Below are 22,104 nucleotides of genomic sequence, written 5' to 3' on the forward strand. Positions count from 1 at the left end.
ATCAAAAAGTGTTTGCTTTTCTTTCAAACGCCCCACATTTGGGAAATATGCAAGTTGGAGCCAATGCATTACTGTAATTTTTATAATGCACTTGAAGTTTTACAAGCTGTTCCAGGAGTGGAGTACTGAGTATTGAGAAATCGTTTAAGTGGGAGCTCATATGAAATATTAACAATTACCCCAGGGCCTTAGAGCAATTGTAATCATTTCTGGCACAGCATCAGATCCATCATTTTGTTCTTCAGATTTTCACGTGCTTTGTATTTTCAAAGTAATGTGAACTCAACTGTTCAGTTATTAAACTTGTTCCCGAGAGGAGGGCACTGGAGACACAGACACGCGGAGAGGTTCGTGCACTGTTCCTCTCCGCGTTTACTAAGCTCACAGCCCTATCCTGACGATGCGGAAACACCGTACGATTGCACACCTACTGTGCACAGCTCAGGGCTCAGAAGATACCCACCGGGCTGCCTAAGGCGCTGCCTCAAGGCAGGGAAGGAGGACGCCGGGCCGCAGGGGCTGAGAGGAGACGCGCGCTGCCAGGGCGGGCTGGGGAGGTCGGGAGGCAGCTGTCAGCCTCCCGCACGCCTTCAGTGGCTGCCCCGCGCATTGTGCATTTCTCCTCCGCTGCTGTCTGGGCTCCAGCTCCGACCCCCGGCGGCTACCAGCGGCAGCAGTCCGACCCGGGGCTAGCGCCGGCCTCCTACCGCTTCCTCCGCCGCTTTCCTTCTCCGCTGCGCCTGCGCGACCGGAAAATTCGCGAAGGTTCCTGAAACGCCACTGAGCGTTTCCGGAAGCCGGCAGTCGCCTGGGTCGTCAGACCGGTGCTGGGGACGCGGGAGCGGCCGACGCATCCTCTCGCCGGTCCCTGTGTTTTGGCCTTGCGCGTGACGGTGGGAACGGAAAATGTCCTTGCTGTGCTACAACCGCGGCTGCGGGCAGCGCTTCGATCCCGAGACCAATTCCGACGGTAAGAGGCACGCGCCGCCCGCCCGCCCCCCGCTCTCCGCCTCCTCGGCGGGGGAGGCCCCCTGCGCCGCGGGGTGTCCGCGCACCTCCTGCAGCCGTCCTCGCGCGGCCCCGGGCCCGGGCCCCTCCTGGGCCTCCCCGGGCAGCGCGCACAGCCCGCCGGCGCCCCGCCTGCTGCGCCGCGTTCCCTTGGCTGCGGCCCGGCCCCGGCGCCCGGCTGCCCTCTGCCTCTGCGGAGAGGGACGCTCCCCTGCATCCACGTGTTTCCCCGGTCGTCCCCGCGCCCGTTTTGAGTCGCCTGGAATTTAGAACACACACCTTTCTCCTCCGGCCCCCTAGTCTCTGGGGAAGCAGAAGTTAACGAGCTGCTGGTGGGCTTGCTTTGCAGTCCCGCGAGTAGTGTTAGCTGTGATTGCCTGCGCAGGGCGGGGGTCGGGGGTCGGGACTTAGGGGGTAAGCCCGGCCTCTTAGAAGTTTGTGTTCAGTCGATCCGCTGTTAGAAACCTCTTGCAAGTGTTCTAGGTGAGGAACATGACTCTGTATCTTTACACTGTTTTGATAGGTGCATCCTGGTGGTACGTTAGTTATCTTTGTCTCACTGGCGGCCTTTGTTGGGTATTCTTTTTGTGGTCTCCACGTTTTAATGTCGTTGCTGACTCCGGTATAGAATGATCGAATGTCCTCTACAGCATCTAAATGTCGAGTCAAGGATCCAAAGTGAAAGTGACTACTAGGTGAAGGACGGGAAGTGATCAATGAATTGAGATTCTGATTGACGAAGAAGTGAGATGATTCCTTGCGTGTTGTGAGAAGTGACAGCGCGTTTTCAGATTGAACTAGCATTTAGTTTATGTCTTCTTCATGCTAGACATGATCGCTTTATCATATTTAATCTTCATAACAACCGTGGGAAGCATGCGGTATTAATTAGATCCATTTGATTGAGAAGCTCAGTTCAGTGACGTGGTATTAATATCCTTCATCATTGTGGAGAAGATGAAAACTGATGCCTTTTAAACCCTTCACCTCTTAGATATTTGAAATACTTAAGTTTGGCACACAGGTTAATTGATGGCGTTATTAAAAATAAGACCATTGATACAAGGGTTTAAGGAAAAGGTAAATCCAACCTATGCAATACTCAAGTTAGGGACACTGACATTTTTATGATGCAGATATGATGCTACTCAAGAGGAACATTGTGAGATTTCAGTGGATGACAAACTTGAGTAATGATTTGAAAGCCCTTTGATTTTGGTAGCCTATGTAAAAAATAATTGGTCGTTTATGTCTGCAGGTATTTTACTTTAATATCGAATATAGGGGAAAGGCTGATGCTTTGCTATATGGGACAATAAAGTTGAGGGGAGATAGCCATTTGTTGGAAGTCTGTAGCCTTGTGTAATTTGGTGCAGTGCCTAGGAAAAGAGAAAATGACCCAGAAAAAAAAAGAATAAACAGTCTCAAGGATTGGGTGGTCAGCAGTACCCAATACAGCAGAGAAATTCCAGTAAAATCGTTGAAACTTCAGTAACATCGCTACAAGTATATTTACTTAAGCGAAATGAGGGTTTTTTAGAGACTTAGAATACATTTTTCAAGTAAGTTGGTTAAGTAAATGTAAGGAGAAGAAAATGGAGATAGGAGTAGGAGACAACTAAATAGTAAGGTTGGTTGGTTTTATAGGAAAAGGTTTGACGTTGTACAGTTGAGAGAAATCAGTTAAAGAATTAAATACACAAGCAAGCTCCATTTTGCATGAAGCCAGATGATGGATCTGCCATCCTTAAATATCTTTTGAAATCAACACTAAATGCTTTTTTTTCTTGGTGCTATGGCCTAATTACCGTGCTTGTTGACTTAGTGTCTCATGATTTTTTCCGCTTACAGACAGAAATTAGACTTCCTTTTAAGCTGATAGAACATTTTAACTTGTAACACAAGTTAAAGGGTGTTTGAGGGAGATGCATTTGGCAACTTGCATATGTAAACACTTACTCTAGAATACACAGAGCTTCACAAACAGTATTTTACTTAATCCACATAGATGAGGAAAACCGAAGGAACTAGTAGCAAGCGGCAGTGAGAAATTTAGCCAGGGTCAGACCCAATGTTAGAAGCCCTGGATAGTTAATAGCTACTACTGTGTTGTAGCTTCTTACCCATAAAATATTAATTTTACCAAAACTCTTAAAACTGATCAAGGATAAAGAATGTCCAGCTGCTTATTACTTACTGGTTTTGAAAGCACTGGTTTTCTAATTGTGTTCATACTAGTTGTATGGTTTGGATCTGACTCATTCCTGCTCCCATGCTGCCAAAATTGACTAGTATTGTGACATTTTATGCCTCTGACTGTGTTAAACATGGTACATTTTATTGTCTCTGACTACCTTAAATTTGGTATTTGAAAATACTGTATCTATTCTCTATTTTCATTCCCCTCTTAACTTCATGGCCTTCTGCATATCCATTTCTACTTCCAGTCTCCTTTTCCAGCCCTCAATTCCACAATTACCCTTTATTAATAACATCTTTCTGATTCATGGGTTTACTTACTGTATCAGAAAGTTACCTAACACTTTGTTTCTACATTAGCTAGTATCCACACAGCACATGGTTACCAAGGAAGCAATACTGGCTAGTAGTACAGGGTAGGGAGATACCTGTGAGCACCAGGACTTAATTATTTTGAGGCAACACTAGGAATCAGGTGATAGAGCAGAGGTGTCCAATCTTGGCTTCCCTGGGCCACACTGGAAGAAGAATTGGGCCATACGTGAAGTATACTAACACTAGTGATAGCTAATGAGCCTAAAAAATATTTTTTTATAATGTTTTAAGAAACTACGAATTTGTGTTGGGCTACATGCAGAGAGTCATTCTGGGTGGCATGTTGGACAGGGTTGTTGTAGAACATTGAAAGCTCAATAGACTTGAAAGGTTGAAAGATGCTTTATAAGCAGATTGCAGAGGCGTGAAGCTGTTACCTGATTTTTAAAAATATAATACTCCTGGCCAGGGCGCAGTGGCTCACGCCTATAATCCCAGCACTTTGGGAGGCTGAGGTGGGTGGATCACGAGGTCGAGAGATCGAGACCATCTTGGTCAACAAGGTGAAACCCCGTCTCTACTAAAAGTACAAAAATTAGCCGGGCGTGGCGGCGCGTGCCTGTAATCCCAGCTACTCGGGAGGCTGAGGCAGGAGAATTGCTTGAACCCAGGAGGCGGAGGTTGCGGTGAGCCGAGATCGTGCCACTGCACTCCAGCCTGGGTAACAACAGCGAAACTCTGTCTCAAAAAAAAATAATAATAATAATAATAATACTCCATCTTGCAAGTTATAATAAACCCATTTATATAAAAGAATTAAGTAAAAATTGATTGTGTAATGGGGAGGGAAGTATAGAATAACACTCAGTGAGAATCCTGAAAATAGACTGTAGAACTTTAGACCTTTTTTTTTGGAGTGTGGGGACAGTCGCTTGCCCTGTTGCCAAGGCTGGAGTGCCATGGTGTGATCTCAGCTCACTGCAACCTCGGCCTCCCAGGTTCAAGCGATTCTCCTGCCTCAGCCTCCCAAATAACTGGGACTACAGGCATTCACTACCACACCTCACTAATTTTTGTATGCTTAGTAGAGTTGGGGTTTCACCTTGTAGGCCAGGCTGATCTCTATCTCCTGACCTCAGGTGATCCACCCACCTCAGCCTCCCAAAGTGCTGAGATTACAAGCATGAGCCACTGGACACCAGCCTAGACGTCCTTTTAGTGAGGTTTGTACCTACGAATTGACTGCTGTCTAGGAAAGTTAAATTAGCAATTAGATACTCTGAAAAAATTTTACAATATTTAAAAGGTTGAGCCTGTTCTTACAAAATATCTATTAGAGAATCTCTTGTGAAACCTTTATATATTAATGCATGCAAGAATTCTTAAGAGTTTGATAGTACATCTGTAAAAGCAGATTTGAAAAATGAAGGTCAAAATTTAGGGGTGTGAAGTTTTGTTACTAAACAAGTTTTACTACCAAGATTAGAGGAATATAAAATATAATTGTTAAACAATTCTGTATTGTTTTTATCCATAGCCATCATACTCCTGAATTAGAATTTTTAATACATTGCACTTCATGCTGCACATCAAACTCAGTCATTTGTACCTTTTTAACATAACCTGTGTTTGGAAAAGGATTAAAGGTGAACACCTTAAGGTGATAATCATGTATATATTTTTCTTCATTATAATGAGTGGTACTTTTTTTCTTCTCTATTTTCTCCAGAGGCTTGCACATACCACCCAGGTGTTCCAGTCTTTCATGATGCCTTAAAGGTAGGAACTGTATTTTCATTTCCTTCATATCTGTGTGGTAAATTGAGATGTAATACTAAATCTTTTTTCTCAGCTAGTGACTTTGTTCTTAATGACCTTTGGGGAGGTGCTTTAAGTGCATACTCCACTAAAGGCAAAGAAGACAGTAGATGGTGATCTTAAGGTCTTTTCCAGTAATAAAATTGTATTATTTCTATTTTAATTTTTTTTTTTTTTTTTTTTTTTTTTTGAGATGGAGTCTCACTGTGTGGCCCGGGTTGGAGTGCAGTGGTGCAGTCTTGGTTCCCTGCAGCCTCCACCTCCCAGGTTCAAGCGATTCTGCCTCAGCCTCCCGAGGAGCTGGGATTACAGGAGTCCACCACCACATCCAGCTAATTTTTGTATTTTCAGTAGCGATGGGGTTTAACCATATTGGCCAGGCTCATCTTGAACTCCTGACCTCAGATGATCCACCTGCCTCAGCTTCCCAAAGTGCTGAGATTATAGGTGTGAGCCACCATGTCTGGCCTTAATTCTCATTTTCAACACCCCTTTCTTCACTTTTGTAATATTTTGGAAAAATATAGAGTGGTTGTATTGAATCTCAGTCTGTCACTGCTAATAATGGCTCTGAAGTTTAGAAAAGATTGTTATATTAGAAATACTTAATGCCAGTCTCAGGACAAACATGTAAGTTTAGAGTGTATTTTTCCTTAAAAGAAGTGTTACCTATTTTCCAGCTATACTTCTTTGAATTAGTCAAATGTTGCTTGACTAGATTTTTGCTGGTCATCTTTTTAAAATTCATGATAATATGATAAAGAGTTTCCTTTGTATATCTCAAAAGAAAATGCTATAGTGGAGCTGCCATGCTTTTAGGTACTATTACCTTGGTTCAGGAACATAAGTAGTATTAACGTGTTTAAATATTGTTGGTGCCCTTCAAGTGTCTAGTTATACCTTCCAGAGAGTAGTAGTTAGATTCTTTTGGCTTCACTGTTATACCACCAAACCTAACCAAAGATGTATTAGTCTGGTTAGTTCTGAGTGAGGAAAACAGAGCAGGCATTCAGCAGGGCAAGTTGAGACCTTACTCCTCCTTACGTATTTTTAGTTTTACGAGTCTTTGTGGTGGTGGAAACTGTGGTGCTGTGGTGCCATTGCTCTTTTTTTCTCTCACCCGCACTGTTAATCATTTCAAGTCTTAATGATTTCACTTTGAAGTATTTTTGCTTCTCTCCTGTAGTTGCAGTGTTTATTATTGTCTCTATTTTCTAACCATATCTTAAAGTCCTGGACTTTCCAAGATTATTGGATTTCACAGCCCAGAAGATTTCAGATAAAATGTATATATACATCAATATAGGGATACTAGGTTCTGTTTGACCAAGGAAGAAGTTAAACATTGCATTGACAAAAGAAAGACTATTTTAATATTAAAAGGGGCATATTCATAGAAAAGGGCAGTTTTGCTGAAGAAAGACAGCTAGCAACCTTCTATCACATGACTTAAATTTACCTTTCCTTTTCTCATTGTACTGAGGACTAGCATAGAATCCAGATTGGCATTTGGGAGCAGCTGGCCTACCTATGTCTTGTTTTACATGTATGTATCATAGTATCTGACATAATTCAGTACATGATTAAGACAGTAAAACTTTTTCTCTATAGAATAACTTTTCTGTTGACTGTATTATTGATGCTATTTAAACCCTGTATTTAAGGTAGTAATTGATCTACATCTCAATTCACAGTAAAAGAGAACTAAATTTGAAAATAAAGGAAAATTTGAATTACAGGATATTTGAAATTTCCTCTAAAGAAAAGGAACCTATAAGTGCATACTGTGGAAAAAATTACTGCCAAATTTTTATGCAGGCTATTGGAAAATCAGAGAGGTCCAGGTAGATATGCGCAAAGTTGCTTCTTAATCTGAATTAAGGCCCAAATCTTAATCTGAAGTTCCAAGTTTTGAGACTTTGCGTTTTTGTTTCTCTTTTCTCTATAATACATTGGAATTAAGAGATGATAATTATTAAGGCCATTTTTTGGTAAGCCACTTGATAGTTTGTTCAGAAATTACAAATAGTAATACAATTTCTGTGCCTTTATGCTTCTCACTGAAAAGATCACTTCACCGTCAGAGACTTAATAGTGCATTGGCTGCTGTGTTAATCTGTGTTGTTCTGAAAATAGAATGTTTATTGTGAAACTAAAATGGATTTTGTTTAAAAACTAAGTTATAGTTATTATCTTTAACAGATTCAAAAGTAAAATACCTATACATATTTTGAATATTCCTTAAATATGTTATAATTTTAGGAATTATACAGTGTTTTTCTTCTAAAAAGCCGGACATTGTTGAAAACAGAAGCAGTTTTTGTTTTATAAACGTGCTTCCTTAGGCCACAGCACAAATCACTTAAACACTGGTTAATTGGTTTTTTAAAAATCAAAGACTAAAGTTCATTTCACTTGATTAAGTGAATTATATACAACACTAAAATTTTGCACTCTGTTTACATGCAAGTTACTGCAGGATACAAGTAGATAAGTGCAAGTAGAATGTTTTAGTGAGTCATGGCTCCCATGCAAATAGAGTTTTTAATGTCTTTCTCATATTTTTCACAGGGTTGGTCGTGCTGTAAGAGAAGAACAACTGATTTTTCTGATTTCTTAAGTATTGTTGTAAGTACTAATATTTCTAGATTATCTCCCTAAAAGTACACATTATAGAAAGCTTCAGATTTGAGGAGTCTGATTTCTGATATTGATTAATTGGTCTTCATCAGCTTGCAGATAACACGTTTTAAAAAGCAGCTCATCTCCCTTCCACAGCTTCTGAAATAAAGAATCTGTTTTGAAGCTTACATTTTAAGGTATTAGTTACTCGCTTGTGATTTTAGATTTGTTTTTTCTGTTATACTGAAAGAACATCAAGAAGGAAAAAGTGATATACAACAAGTTAAAGCCTTTTCAGTTAGGAATGATGAAGTTTTAGCTAATATAAGATGCTATTGAATACATAATTTTGTATACCACTAAGAAAGAAAACTAAAGCTGCTAACAAACTGATAAGCTATTGATTGTATCATTTCAGAGGTGTTAAAAGTGTATATGATAATTCAATAGAACATAGTAGAAAAGTAGCTAACATTTGTTGAAGGTTATCACCTGCCAAATGTGCCAGACATTTTATTATTTAACCTTCTCAGAAAATACCTTATGTGACATTGCCTCCATTTTACAAATGAGGAAATGAAGGTTTAAAAAAATTATCTTCCTTAAGGTCATATAACTAATAACTAGGTTGAGAACTGAGTCTCACATTGAGGACTTTTTGAGTAACAGATATTTCTGTATAACTAGTTTTTACGGTTCTCTGTGAGGTTCTCCAGAATTATTCTAATGTAAACAAGAAGTTTATGCTATATGTTTAATAGAATAAGTAGATGTTTATGACATGTAATTCAAAGGCTTTTTTAAAAGCCTTCATTCATATAGCACATTTGGTATTCTGTTTTTAATTTCTTAGAATCAAAATAGTGAAACTGGAGAAAACGTGAAACAGAATTTATCAGTAAAGAACTGAAAAGATAGTGTTTCTGTCATCACGTGTGAAATAGATAGCTCTTAATGTCTTTCACTAACAGGGCTGTACAAAAGGTAGACATAATAGTGAGAAGCCACCTGAGCCAGTCAAACCTGAAGTCAAGACTACTGAGAAGAAGGAACTATCTGAATTGAAACCGAAATTTCGGGAACACATCATTCAAGCCCCTAAGCCAGTAGAAGCTATAAAAAGGCCGAGGTATACTTTATACAGTTACCTATTTTTGTCACACTTGAATAATAGTATTTGTTCATGGTACTTTGTGATTTAGCATGATACCATTTGTAGCTGCTATGTAGACCATCAAACATTGAATCATTTGGTTTCTCCCTTAAATCTGCCTTAAATTGTTATTTCTCTTCAACTTGAGAGCATGTGCACAATACAGCTTCATAGCAGATTCACATACTGTACTGTCATAATTACAGAGACATGTATCATCAGGGTGGGGGAGTCACACATTTTTCTTGGGCCTTGGAGTGCATCTTTTTCACTGTGGCATGGTGAAATTCTCTGAAGCCATTTTCCTTGACATGGAATGAGTTTGAAGTGGAAAAGAATGCAGAGGCCTAATCACGCATCTTTACTTTCAGATGCCTGAAAATTGCTGTTCATCTCATTACCACTGGTGAATTTTTAATGCATTTGATTTGGATGGCATATTTGTGAAAGTAGTCTTAAAAGAACTTTTGCTCATTGTACAATAGAATTGTACAGATTCTTCATACTTGCCTTCTGATAACCAGACTCTATTCCCACACATGTATACTGAGTACCTGTGTTGAACCAGGTCTTCTTCCTGCTGCACTCGTGCTGCAATTGCTTTAGAATCAAACTACAGAACTTAAAAAAAACAGGTGATTTTTTTGGGATGCAAATAGGCACCTTCTGAAATTTTTATTCGTGATATGAACTCATGCTTTTCTCCTTATTGTCTATTGATCCTAATTAAATTTGTAAAGTATTGAATAATATAGAACCAAGATAAGAACCCTTGAGACTTTAGACATTAATTTGTTCATTAGCAGTCTGAAGATTATTGCCAAGTAAACTCCTCAGGATGAGTTTATTCTCTCTCCATCTTATTCATAGTCAGAGAGACTACTGAATGCCATGTTGGCCAATTTAGCAGAAAAATAATTGGGAAAAGACAAAAGTGTCATGACTCATTCTTCATCTATTTAGTGATATAATAGAGTCTGTACTATAATACTATGAGTTAATTTTTTCTTTAATGAGCTATTATTTTACTTAAAGGGCAGTGAGAGGCGAGGCACTATGGCTCAATCCCATAATCCAGCACTTTGGGAAGCTGAGGAGGGAGGATCCTTTGAGCCCAGGAGTTTAAGAACAACCTGAACAACCTGAACAAGATCGTCTCTCCAAAAAAAAAAAGAAAGAAAGAAAGAAAAATTAGCTGGGTTTGGTGGTGTGCTCATGTAGTTGCAGCTACTCAGGCTGAGGCAGAAGGATCTTGAAATTCACTGTTACTAGAAAAATATTTTATCCCAAATTCATTTTGTGGTATTATAAAAATTATGAGGATATAGGTTTTTAAATACTTTTTAAAGAGACAAAGTCTCTTTCTTACCCAGGCTTTAATAAAGTGGCTATAGCTCACTGCAGTCTTGAACTCTTGTGCTCAAACCACCTTCTGCCTAAGCCTCCCATACGGTAGGTGTATGCTACTATGACTGTGTTAGTCCATTTTCACACTGCTTTGAAGAAACAACCGAGACAGAGTAATTGATAAAGACAAAGAGGTTTAATTGATTCCTAGTTCCATATGGCTGGGGAGGCCTCTGAATCATGGCAGAAGGCAAAGGAGGAACAAAGGAGTATCTTACAGGGTGGCAGGCAATAAAAAAACATCAGATTTTCTGAAACTTATGGACCATCCTGAGAACCGCATGGGAAAAAGCTACCCCCACGATTCAGTTACCTCCCACTAGGTCCCTCCCCACAACATGTGGTGATTATGGGAGCAAGAATTTAGGATGAGAATTGGGGTGAAACACAGGAAACCATATCAGTGACTAAAACTTTTTATGTTTTGTGGAGATAGGGTTCTACTATGTTGCCCAGGCTTCAAGGAATCGTCCTACCTCAACCTACCAAAATATTGGGATTGTGGGCATAAGGGACCATGCCTTACCCCTGTACTTTTTTAAAAATGCCTCTTCAAGTTCTTTCATTGTGGATATAGGATGAATAGCCTACAATTTCTATTTTTATTGCTTTGTTTATTCGTATGCTTAATACTTATTTATTGAATGGACTTAAATTGTGTATACAATGCTTAGCCATTACGAAATGTTAGATTTTTTTTTAACCCTACTGAAATTACCTTGCAATACGATTATAGCTGATTTATAGATGCATATGCCATTGTCCACATGAATTATCTCCACTGGTAGAAGTGAGTACGGATTCACCTAGAAATTGCTTATATTTCCTGTTTATTATGTGCTCAGCATTTAGCTTGGGCATGGGATGTACAACTACTTTATGTTCCTTTCCTCGGCATTACTCATCTTGAAAAATTTGGATTCTTAGTCTTTATTCCCTTCTTGTTAGTGCAACTGATGTCAACAGTGTGATTATTTGAGACTTACTAATCTAATATAAAGAGCTTTTCTGTTCAGACAGAATGTAGATATATTGTAACAGTTATTTGTAAAATACTTTAAACTTTTAATGGGAATTATTGGATTCACAAAGCATTTGGTTTCTCAAAAAGCTTTTAAAGTTATTAATTTGGAGTACAAATAAATATTTTGGTATATTAATAATGGTAATATGGTTTCAAAATTCTTCAGCCCAGATGAACCAATGACAAATTTGGAATTAAAAATATCTGCCTCCCTAAAACAAGCACTTGATAAACTTAAACTGTCATCAGGGAATGAAGAAGATAAGAAAGGTAAGATTTTATTTTGTTTTATTGTAATTTATTTTCTGGTACAGTTAAGCAGTTATTTAAAAGTGAGAGCAGCAGTTTACTGAATATAAATAGGGAAAGGTAGCACATTGTAGTTAAAAAACTTATTTTCTTCTAAATGTCAGATACAATATGCTACAAATACTCCAGAACTAATAGGTTAATTCCTTGTATCTTTATTCAAAATGAGAACCTATGGTAACTTTTTTTTTCTTTTATGGTTCATTACTTTTTAAAGAATAAGCTAAGTTTCTTTGATAATTTACAATATTTTCTTGCACATTCAGTATTCTCTAACCTTACACCTAGTATCATGGGAAGGAAACACCCTTTCATGGTTTCTTTTACAAAGCTAAGATATTGGATATAACATTTTATTATGGAAAAAAACTGCATTGTCAAAGACATCAGGTCCTTAAAAAAAAAAAAATGTGTCATATATCATTTTGAAGATATAGACAAAACCTGGTCACAGTTGTTTTTTTTTTTTAAAGTATTGTTTTCTGGAAAAACCTACTTTTTAAGAATGATGCTGCAGCAAAGTTCTATTTTAACTTTTTAATTTGATTTTCTTTCTTTGTTTCAGAAGAAGACAATGATGAAATTAAGATTGGGACCTCATGTAAGAATGGAGGGTGTTCAAAGGTATATATTAAAAAATTTGTGATGTGCTATGAAGTAAAATTTTAATTTTGAGGAAAGTGCAGTTCATTGACTCAATTCAACAAATACTTGCATGTGCATTATATATTGGACATTATGCTGGGGACTAGGTCTACAGTATGGATTAGACACTGAGTAGCATCATGTCCAATAGAATAATGGGAATAAGTAATTTCAGTTTACTTACTAACATTTACTAAGTACTTAATATGTGCCAGACATTTTATGAGCTGGAGACATAGTATCAAATAAAGCAAAAATTTCTGTCCTTACAGAGCTGATATTCTAGAATGGCGAGACGAGCAATAAGTAATTAGACATTACAAATCAAGATGATTGGAAGAAAATAGAACATACTCAGGAGTGCTTCGGAGCTATTTAGTAAGATTATCAGCAAAGTCCTTTTTGACATAGTAACACTAAATCAGAAATCTTCATGTTGTACTGGATGGACTATGTAAACCTGGGGGAAGAGTGTTTTGGATGGAGAAGCTTGAGCAGAGGCTTTAGAACTTGGCTATTCAAGAAATAACAAGGTCTGTAGATCTTGGCAAGGATAGCAGGTAGGAGAGGTAGACAAGATTATGGAGGTTCTTAGAAGCCATGATGAGGTATTTTGGCTTTATTCTAAGTATTATGAGAAGCTATTACTTGCTTTAGGGAAGGGTTTTAAAAAGATTCTGTGGCTGGTGAATGGTAAATATGTGGTGACAGAACAGGAGTGGAATTGTGGAAGAAGAAAAACCAGCTAGGATGCTGTTATGGAAGACCAGGCAGTGGGATTGGAGAGTAGTTTGTTGAGAAGTGATTAAATATGGGATGCAGTCAAACATACCAATAAGGCCTTTCCCTGCCTCTTCCTACTTGATGTAAAATTTGCACATCCTCAAATGTTTCTTCTCCCTCTCCTTTTTTCTCCATTGCTGTTAATCACTTTATATTACTTATTTGGCATATTTATTTTGCTAATGATCTATACCAGGCATCCCCAAACTTTTTACACAGGGGGCCAGTTCACTGTCCCTCAGTCCGTTGGAGGGCTGCCACATACTGTGCTCCTCTCACTGACCACCAATGAAAGAGGTTCCCCTTCCTGAAGTGCAGCGGAGGGGGGCGGGGGGGAGGGTGGATAAATGGCCTCAGGGGGCCGCCTGCGGCCCCGCAGGCCGTAATTTGGGGACGCCTGATCTATACAATCTAATTCCCCCTGCTGATGTAAAAGTTGTGAGGATAGGGATTTTTGTTGTTGTTCTTTGTTGTATCTTAAATGCTTAGAATAGTGCTTGTAGAATAAATGATACATTTTGGAAGTACAGTACAGATGGTTCCCAACTTAACCATGGTTAACAATGGTATCATCAGGATATAACCACATTGCAAGCAGAGGAGCTTCTGCCTGTATTAGCATGATTTGCTAATGGACTGGATAGAAGGGAACTCAAGTATCTGGGTAATTGGTGACATCATCAACCAACAGGATGAAAATGGGGTGGGGGCAGGTTTGCGCTTTTTCCTCATGTTAAGTTTTAAATCATTTAAGGAATGGAGATTAAATTGTATTTACATGTATATGAGGTAGAAGTAGTAGATAAAAGGGAATGAGTAACTACTGGACTGGGGAAGGCAGTACAAATAGTAGGATAATAAAGGAAGATCAAGGAGAAGGTATCAGATGAGTTTTGAAAAGTGAATGACATGGAAAACAGAAAAAGGGTATTTCAAGCATAAATAATAGCAGAAGTATAGAGAAAATTATGTGATGATAAAAATTTGCTGCTGTGGAGTTGAGATAGGTAGGCCTGGCCAAATCCTAAAAGGGTTTAGTAGTACAGGGAACTTAGATTGTATGTTAGATTGTGGAGGCCAGTGTAATTGGAGAAATTTTCAATATTTTTATTGAAATATAACATTGAAGTTTGTTAAAGGATATACAAATACAAGTTTGTAGCTCAAAAGATTTTCACAAAGTGAAACTCTCAGACCACTCCTTATGCATTTTGTCACTATCTCCCTCAAATGTTTGCCTGTCAACATAGGTTAGTTTTTTCTGTTTTGGAATTTAATGTAAAAATAATCATAGAATATGTATTCGTATTCATCTTTTGAATAATAATGCTTGTTTTATTAATCTTTGTTGCATGTAGCTGTAGTTTTGTTTTTTTATTCCTTTTAGGTATGTCATTATTTATATGTGCCACAAATAATTTTTCTTCATATTGTCATGTAATTTTAAAAAATCGTTTTGAATAATGCTATTATGAACATTCTTTTTGAAATGGAATTTCACTCTTGTTACCCAGGCTGGAGTGTAATTGCATGATCTCGGCTCACTGCAGCCTCTGCCTCCCAGGTTCAAGTGATTGTCCTGCCTCAGCCTCCTGAGTAGCTGGGTTTGCAGGCGTCCGCCACCATGCTTGGCTAATTTTTGTATTTTCACTAGAGACAGGGTTTCACCATGTTGGCCAGGCTGGTCTCAAACTCCTGACCTCAGGTGATCCACCCACCTTGGCCTCCCAAAGTGCAGTGTGAGCCACTGCACCCAGTCTGTTATGAACATTCTTGTCGAGAACTTGTGACGCATGTACACACTTCCATTTCTAGTATTTTGGAGATTTTTTAAACATTTTGGCATTATGTGCATTACTTACCAGTTAGTTCAACATCCCTAATCTGAAATGCTCCAATGAGCATTTCCTTTAACCATCATGTTGGCTGTCAAACAGTTACAGATTTTGGAGCATTTTGGAATTTTGGATTAGGTTTGCCCACATGTGTATCTTTAGCATTAACAGGTAATTCCACATAGTTTTCCAAAGTGATTGTATTTCTTTACATTTCTACCAGCAGTATGTGAGGCTGGTTCAACTTGTCCTGCAGTTTCTTAAAATTTTGTTATGCCAGTTGTGTTTTGTTTTTCAATTTTAACCATTCTAGTGTGTGTGTAGTATTTTCATCGTGGTTTTGATTTGTACTTCCCTAATGATGAGTGCTTTCATGTATGTTTATTAGCCACTTTTATATCTTTTTGTGAAATGTGCAGAATCTTTTACCTATCTCTCTAATGTCTCTTTCTTACCAGTTTGTAGGAATTCTTTAAATGTTTTAGCTTTGAGTCTTTTGTCAGAAATTCTGTGCTTTTTCACTCTCTTAATTGCGTTAATAAACACAGGCTTTTAAATTTCAACAAAATCCAATTTGTCCATCATTTTCTTTATGACTAGTGCTTTCTATGTCCTATTTAAGAAATTGTTGCTCTCTTCAGGGCTGTGAGTGTTTTCTCATGTATAGGCATATTTAAATATGTGAATGACCTGGAACTGCTTATTTTATAATTAGGTGTGATGTGGATGTAATTAAAGAACTTTAAACAAGAGGGTGATAGTATTTGATAATTAATAGAGAACAGAAATTGAAGGCTAAGAAATGAATTAGTAGAAACCTAATTAGTATAGTATAGTATAACTAGTTACTATAGTCTGATTGCTTAAAATCTGCTAGCTTATGAGGAAGATAAATTAAATTGATATATATTCAAATCAAATTTTTGATATTCAAATCAAATTTATGAGATTTCATTATAGATTACCTATGGGTAGAGGGAGAGGAGACGCTGAAGAACTTCAGGATTTTGCTTTGAGAAACAGTATGGTGCCATCAAATAATATGGGGAAAAGAATAGACTTTGGGGTCAGTAGCATTAAGTTTAGATGCTAACATACTGAGTTTTATGTTTTTATGAAATATCTTGAGATATACACATCTAGTACTGTACTTTGGATTTATAAAAGATAAACACAGAATTTTATTTTCTGTTCATAGGTAGTCGCTATAAATACAAAAATAGAAAATATACTACTGGCTACATCCATGTTTTATTAACATAATTTTTTGTGAATTCATCTGTAGAGCCTCCATCTACAGCAGCAATGGGGCCCGGATCTTCCAGACAAACCCTGGATATATATATAGGTCTGCAGCTCATTTTACCCTTTATAGGGATAAGAAATCACCATCACTCAGGACTTCCAGAATTGCTTATTAGATTTCTCATATTATTTGCTAATACCTACATGGAGTTTACTGTACACATAAGTCATGCTGTAACTGTATTTCTGTTGAGAGTATTAATCTGTTGGCTTCAACATTGTTTTCTAAATTTAAGTACTTGAATATGATTGGATGGGATTTCATACTCCAAAGGCTGAAAATATCTGAATATGACTTTCTCGCAGGGACCTAAAAGTTAACCAAGTCCAAAAGGGAATCATTTTTCATTTTTTAACAGAATGGCGTGGGATGGATTTATGAATTTTGTAGGTAATTATCATTAAGTATTTTGCAAAGTTCATAGAGGTCATCAGTACTGCGAATATGTATGAGATATAACTGTGAGATAAGCAGCTAATTTTTTTTCCTCTGTTTCTTTTTTAGACGTATCGGGGTCTAGAGAGTCTAGAAGAAGTCTGTGTGTATCATTCTGGAGTACCGATTTTCCATGAGGGGTAACTTATGCATGACTTACTAAAATACTTTGTGGTAGAATTTACAAAGTTAATCAGGTCTGTCTTTAAACACTGTTTGCAATGCAGTGTGTTATTAGGCATTTTACTTACATTGTCATTAACATCTTCACAATAACCTACAAATCACAGGGGTTTGTATGTTTCTACATGAGAAAACAGAAACAAGGTTAACAGTTCTTAAGTGGTCATTGTGATATAAACCTCCTGTTTTTCTTTATACCCTATATTTAAAAAGTGATACACTCTATTTGGGCTAAATTTTTTGTTTGAAGGACTGTCCTACACATTGCAGGGCATTTAGAATCTTGGGTCGTGGGGCACTAAGATACCATTTTCCCAAGAAGACCCACACTTTTCCACATTCCTCAATTGAGAGGAACCTCTGTTCAGTATTATGTTCTAGTTTATAGAAATGCACCACTGTAAGAATCTTCCACTCTGTTTCCACATTCTTCAGGATTCAAAACCTGAAGTTTTGCCTTGATTTTTGTCTTCCTCTTTTCAGTTTATCTCAAGTAAATAATAGTGGGTATAACCTACTTTAGGATATGTTGTATAATTATTAAATTTTAATTTGCTTATATTGACTTATTGAAATAGGTTTTAATTCTTCGGTCATAAAAGTTTTTGGTAGCTTCATGAGGAAACTGGAGTGTGAGCCGTCACTGAAAAGCTGCTTTGGAATATGTGATGGTTTTAAATGACTTCATTCAGGAAGACTATACTTCCAGGGATCATTTCTATAGTTTGTTAAGTGTCTACTCAGGAGCTTCAAGATTACTATAATAAACAGCATCCTGGTTTTAAAATATAGTCTTCCTGATAGATACTTTACATCTATATTTACCTGTTAAGTAACTTAGATACTTGAGTTGCACACTTACTGACTTCTTAAAAAGTCAGATTTATTCCTAAAATACTTCTAGATTTAATTGGTTGTGAGATTTTATTTCTGAAATTTCTCTGTAATTATTTAAAGGATGAAATACTGGAGCTGTTGTAGAAGAAAAACTTCTGATTTTAATACATTCTTAGCCCAAGAGGGCTGTACAACAGGGAAACACATGTGGACTAAAAAGGATGCCGTAAGTAACTCTTCCAAAAGTAACACGCGGGGTTTATATTCATCTGAGTCATTTTTTAAAGATTTGAAATTATTCTGTCTTTAGATTCAAAAAGTTTTCCTTTTTTGCACCATAAAGTTTTGATATGACTACAAAATAAAATGAATCTGAGTCACTCCACTGCCTTTTGAGGGAAATAGCCATTGTCTATTTTGATGCAAGCACGTGGGGTTTTATGAAATACACCTGACAAAATTGAAGCTTTTTTTTTGTCTTTTTTATTTAATAAAATTAGCTCCATGGCCTGTTCTTACTTTTTGTTTTTAAAAGTTACTTTTGTATGAATTTGATGATGTTAAACATTTAGACCTCTGATTATTCTTTTGGCCACTTAAAACTTCATTCAGTCACTGACAGATACACAGACACTTCACCTAGTGGCCAGAGAGGAAGATAAGCAGTCTGGTTTCAGACTTTTGAATGCTTCTGCTTGCTAATGGGGTATTTATCAAAAGGAAGAAAAAAAGCATCAGTTCTACTTCCCTGGAAAGCTTTTTGAAAAGACTTGGGGCTATGCAAACAATTTCCCAAAACCCCATTAAATTGTAAGAGGATGGGCAACTTATTGCTTAATAAGTTTTTGTCTGTTAGTTATTGTTAATGTAGTTTATAATGTATTAAATTTTCAAATTAATTTAGAGATTTCAATATTTGAATATTCTACAGTTGCTGCTTCTTAACAACACATGGTTGGATAGTATAAAAATACCCCTGAAGTTATAAAAATTCATCTACCACAAAACTATCAGAAATGTTTTTAAATAAAGTGAGCGAATCTGTCTATATTTTGTATAGTCCAGAAACTTGAAATTTTTAGTTTGAAAAAATGTTGTTTTCTATTATGTTAAGTTTGAGAGCATAATCCTAGATAAAATGATGTATTTTTTTTCTCATTTTTTAATGCATGCAGTTTTCAGGTATTAAGTATCTAAACTAATAGCTAAGGGCAGAAATGTGAGTGATATATGTAATTTAAACTTAATGTCATTGTATCAAAACGAAAATAGTGCCTTTTACAACAGTAGTGTCTCAGAATTCCTGAATTATTTAACTAAATTGTTCCCATTTATACAACAAATTACCATTTGCCTCTAATAAAAAAATTACTGATAGGGCAGTATACTACTGGTTATGTGGGATTATTTCCATAATCAGAAAATCCAGAAGTTATTTGTTCTTTATTAAAATGAAAAGAAAGTAATAACTGGTCAGGTTTTTTGTTTTGTTCTTAGATTCAGATTTGTAGAAAATAAATAAGTTTTCTAGTGCATGAGGTTAAGGTGTTGTCTGATTTATCCCACTAAGCAAATGTCTTCCATTTCAGTCTTTAAAGAATGTTTTGATGACAGTACTTAGTAGATTATAGAATGTTAAAACTGGATTTAATTTAGTAGAAGTTCTTAAATTGTCTTTTTAAATGTGTATTAATACTATGGCCCTAAAAGAAAAAAACAAAAACAAAGGGTAGGAATAAGTCTGTTCTCAAATCATAAAATTTTTGAAGAATCTTTGTATCATGATACATTTTGTTGTTTAAGCCACTTGGAAAATTTTTAAGTTTTTTGCCCTTAAACATTAAGGGCGTAGTTGTGCATGGTAATTCTTTCTAAGTTAGATGGCTTGAATTCCTCTTTTTAAGAAATTAATTATGTGGCCCTTTTTTTTAGACGGAGTCTTGCACTGTCGCGCAGGCTGTAGGGCAGTGGTGCGATCTCGGCTCACTGCAATCTCCACCTCCTGCGTTCAAGCAATTCTCCTGCCTCAGCCTCCAAGTAGCTGGGACTACAGGTGTGTGCCACTACGCCCAGCTAATTTTTTTTGTATTTTTAGTAGAGACAGGGTTTCTCCGCGTTGCCCAGAATGGTCTCAATCTCCTGACCTCGTGATCCGCCCACCTCAGCCTCCCAAAGTGCTGGGATTACAGCACTTTGATACAATGACATGCCCAGCCCCTATGCAGTGCTTTTTAAACTTAGAGTTTCTCTTATATTACAGGGGAAAAAAGTTGTTCCGTGTAGACATGACTGGCATCAGACTGGAGGTGAAGTTACCATTTCAGTATATGCTAAAAATTCACTTCCAGAACTTAGTCGAGTAGAAGCAAATAGCACATTGGTAAGTACATCTAATAATTTTGAGTAAAAATTCTTTTCTCAACATCATTATTTGCTACTGTATTTTATGGTATTGTTCATATCTCAGCTGATTTAGGTGTAAGATTTTATAATGACTCCCACATGAAAATAATTTAAATTACTTCTGTGAAACTATTTTAAGTGAAAATTTCTGCATAATAGAGTTACTGAAACATTCTGGAGATTCTGTAGTAGAAGATTTATCAGGTAACAGTTCTTAGTTTCCACTATGAAACTTGAAGCCAATTATTCTTTTTTGTCAATGGCTTTTCTCATATGAAACAATATAGTATTGACCCTTTCTTAAAACAGCTTAATTTATTTTTGTCCATCTTATTTTTATAATCAGTGTTTGGTACCATAAACCTGTATATATATCTTTTTCAGTTAAATGTGCACATTGTATTTGAAGGAGAGAAGGAATTTGATCAAAATGTGAAATTATGGGGTGTAAGTATTACCAATTTATTATAAGAATTTCTTTCCGATGACTTAAGATATCATTTGTAGAATAAAAGACAGTTCTTTAGTAAACATTGATGCAAAGTATAGATGTATAACTTAACAGTGTATCCTCCCAAAAAAATTTAAGTCTATAAATAAAAGAGGCCTTGAGAAGCTTGTATTTGGGATTATTGGCATAAGCAAGTCTGATGTTTTCCTCTGAGGTTAATAAAACCACCCAGGTTTCTTGTAATTCTCTTTGATATGTTACAGGTGATTGATGTAAAGCGAAGTTATGTGACTATGACTGCAACAAAGATTGAGATCACTATGAGAAAAGCTGAACCAATGCAGTGGGCAAGCCTCGAACTGCCTGCAGCGAAAAAGCAGGAAAAACAAAAAGAGGCCACAACAGATTGAGTGGGAGATAGGAGGAAGGCTGTTACCTGTTTCAGAATTCTTAACACTGTGTGAAGTGGTGGCTTGCTGCTGTAATCTTTTCTTGTTCTGTTACTGAATCTGGCATTTCAGGGTTAACATTAGGTTCTTAAAAGCCAAAGTGAGTCTGTCTTTTTGTGCCTCTCATCTTTCTTTTGTATAATTTAAGATTGATTATTCATTTCTCCTTAATGGTAGGAACCACAGTTGCGTCCTGTACTTGAAGAGGCTGGAAAATAGCCCATAACCATAATTACAGTATTTCTTTGTATTTCTTTGTTAAGCAGAGAAATATTAAGGAACATGTTTTTTACATCTTTCTATTCCATAATTAGTAAAGCAAGATGAAATGTCAAATTTTAATCATTTTTTTCATGGATTTGTGTTTTTACAGTACTTGAAAATATTTCAGGAAGAGATGATGCTCTGCAGTTTTTTTTCTATGTGGAATGATTACTTTTTTAAGGAGGAGTAAATCTGGGATAGTGTAGTAAGTAAAGGGAAATATATGAATGGTTTAACAAATTAGAATTTGTTTACAGCTACTTGAATGTTTAAATTACATCAAAACTTACATTACTTGCCAAGCAGTATGATGTAAAAGTATAGGAAACATAAGTAAGAATACAGAGGTATCAATCTGGTTAAAATTCACCATTTTGTAATACTAAGCAATAATCTTAAAAACCTCTTTCCTGAATATTTAAATGTGTTTATATGGTGTTATGACTAAATTGTTACTGATTTATAGAGTAAACCCTCTTAAAACCTTTAATTAGTTAAATATAAAAAGAAAGTATATATATTTGTCTCCCTGATGGAAACCTATATAAAGTTGTAGACTTAAAAAGTTTGTGAAAATGCATTAGGATATCAGAAAACTAAATATATGGACTTGCTTCATGACTGTCTATTACGTGTTAAATAAAGTAACTCAATTCTT

The 22,104-nt window shown here is 36.7% G+C and overlaps 1 protein-coding gene across 2 annotated transcripts; it reads left to right on the forward strand.

Annotated features, from left to right (window-relative positions):
• Positions 1–325: 325 nt before the first annotated feature.
• On the forward strand, positions 326–22,104 carry CHORDC1 (cysteine and histidine rich domain containing 1). 2 transcript variants are annotated; one of them, XM_010352278.3, is made up of 11 exons: positions 326–970; positions 5,252–5,301; positions 7,912–7,968; positions 8,934–9,091; positions 11,713–11,816; positions 12,424–12,479; positions 16,929–16,999; positions 18,000–18,105; positions 20,140–20,259; positions 20,667–20,729; positions 20,997–22,104. In XM_010352278.3, the coding sequence occupies exons 1-11, from the start codon at positions 907–909 to the stop codon at positions 21,141–21,143; spliced, it is 996 nt and encodes a 331-aa protein (XP_010350580.1). In that variant the 5' UTR covers positions 326–906; the 3' UTR covers positions 21,144–22,104. The 2 variants fall into 2 exon arrangements, with proteins under 2 accessions (XP_010350580.1, XP_003941542.1); XM_003941493.4 differs by having other exon boundaries at positions 752–970; positions 12,421–12,479.

This window comes from Saimiri boliviensis, chromosome 6 (assembly GCF_048565385.1).
Source record: "Saimiri boliviensis isolate mSaiBol1 chromosome 6, mSaiBol1.pri, whole genome shotgun sequence".
In the NCBI taxonomy this organism is placed as follows: domain Eukaryota; kingdom Metazoa; phylum Chordata; class Mammalia; order Primates; family Cebidae; genus Saimiri; species Saimiri boliviensis.

Bases quoted from the DNA above. Each gene is read 5' to 3' on its own strand.
- CHORDC1 (XM_003941493.4), top strand. From the start codon at position 907: ATGTCCTTGCTGTGCTACAACCGCGGCTGCGGGCAGCGCTTCGATCCC. The intron at 5,302-7,911 runs GTAGGAACTGTA...TATTTTTCACAG, and splicing joins TCTTTCATGATGCCTTAAAG to GGTTGGTCGTGCTGTAAGAG. The intron at 17,000-17,999 runs GTAACTTATGCA...AATTATTTAAAG, and splicing joins GTACCGATTTTCCATGAGGG to GATGAAATACTGGAGCTGTT.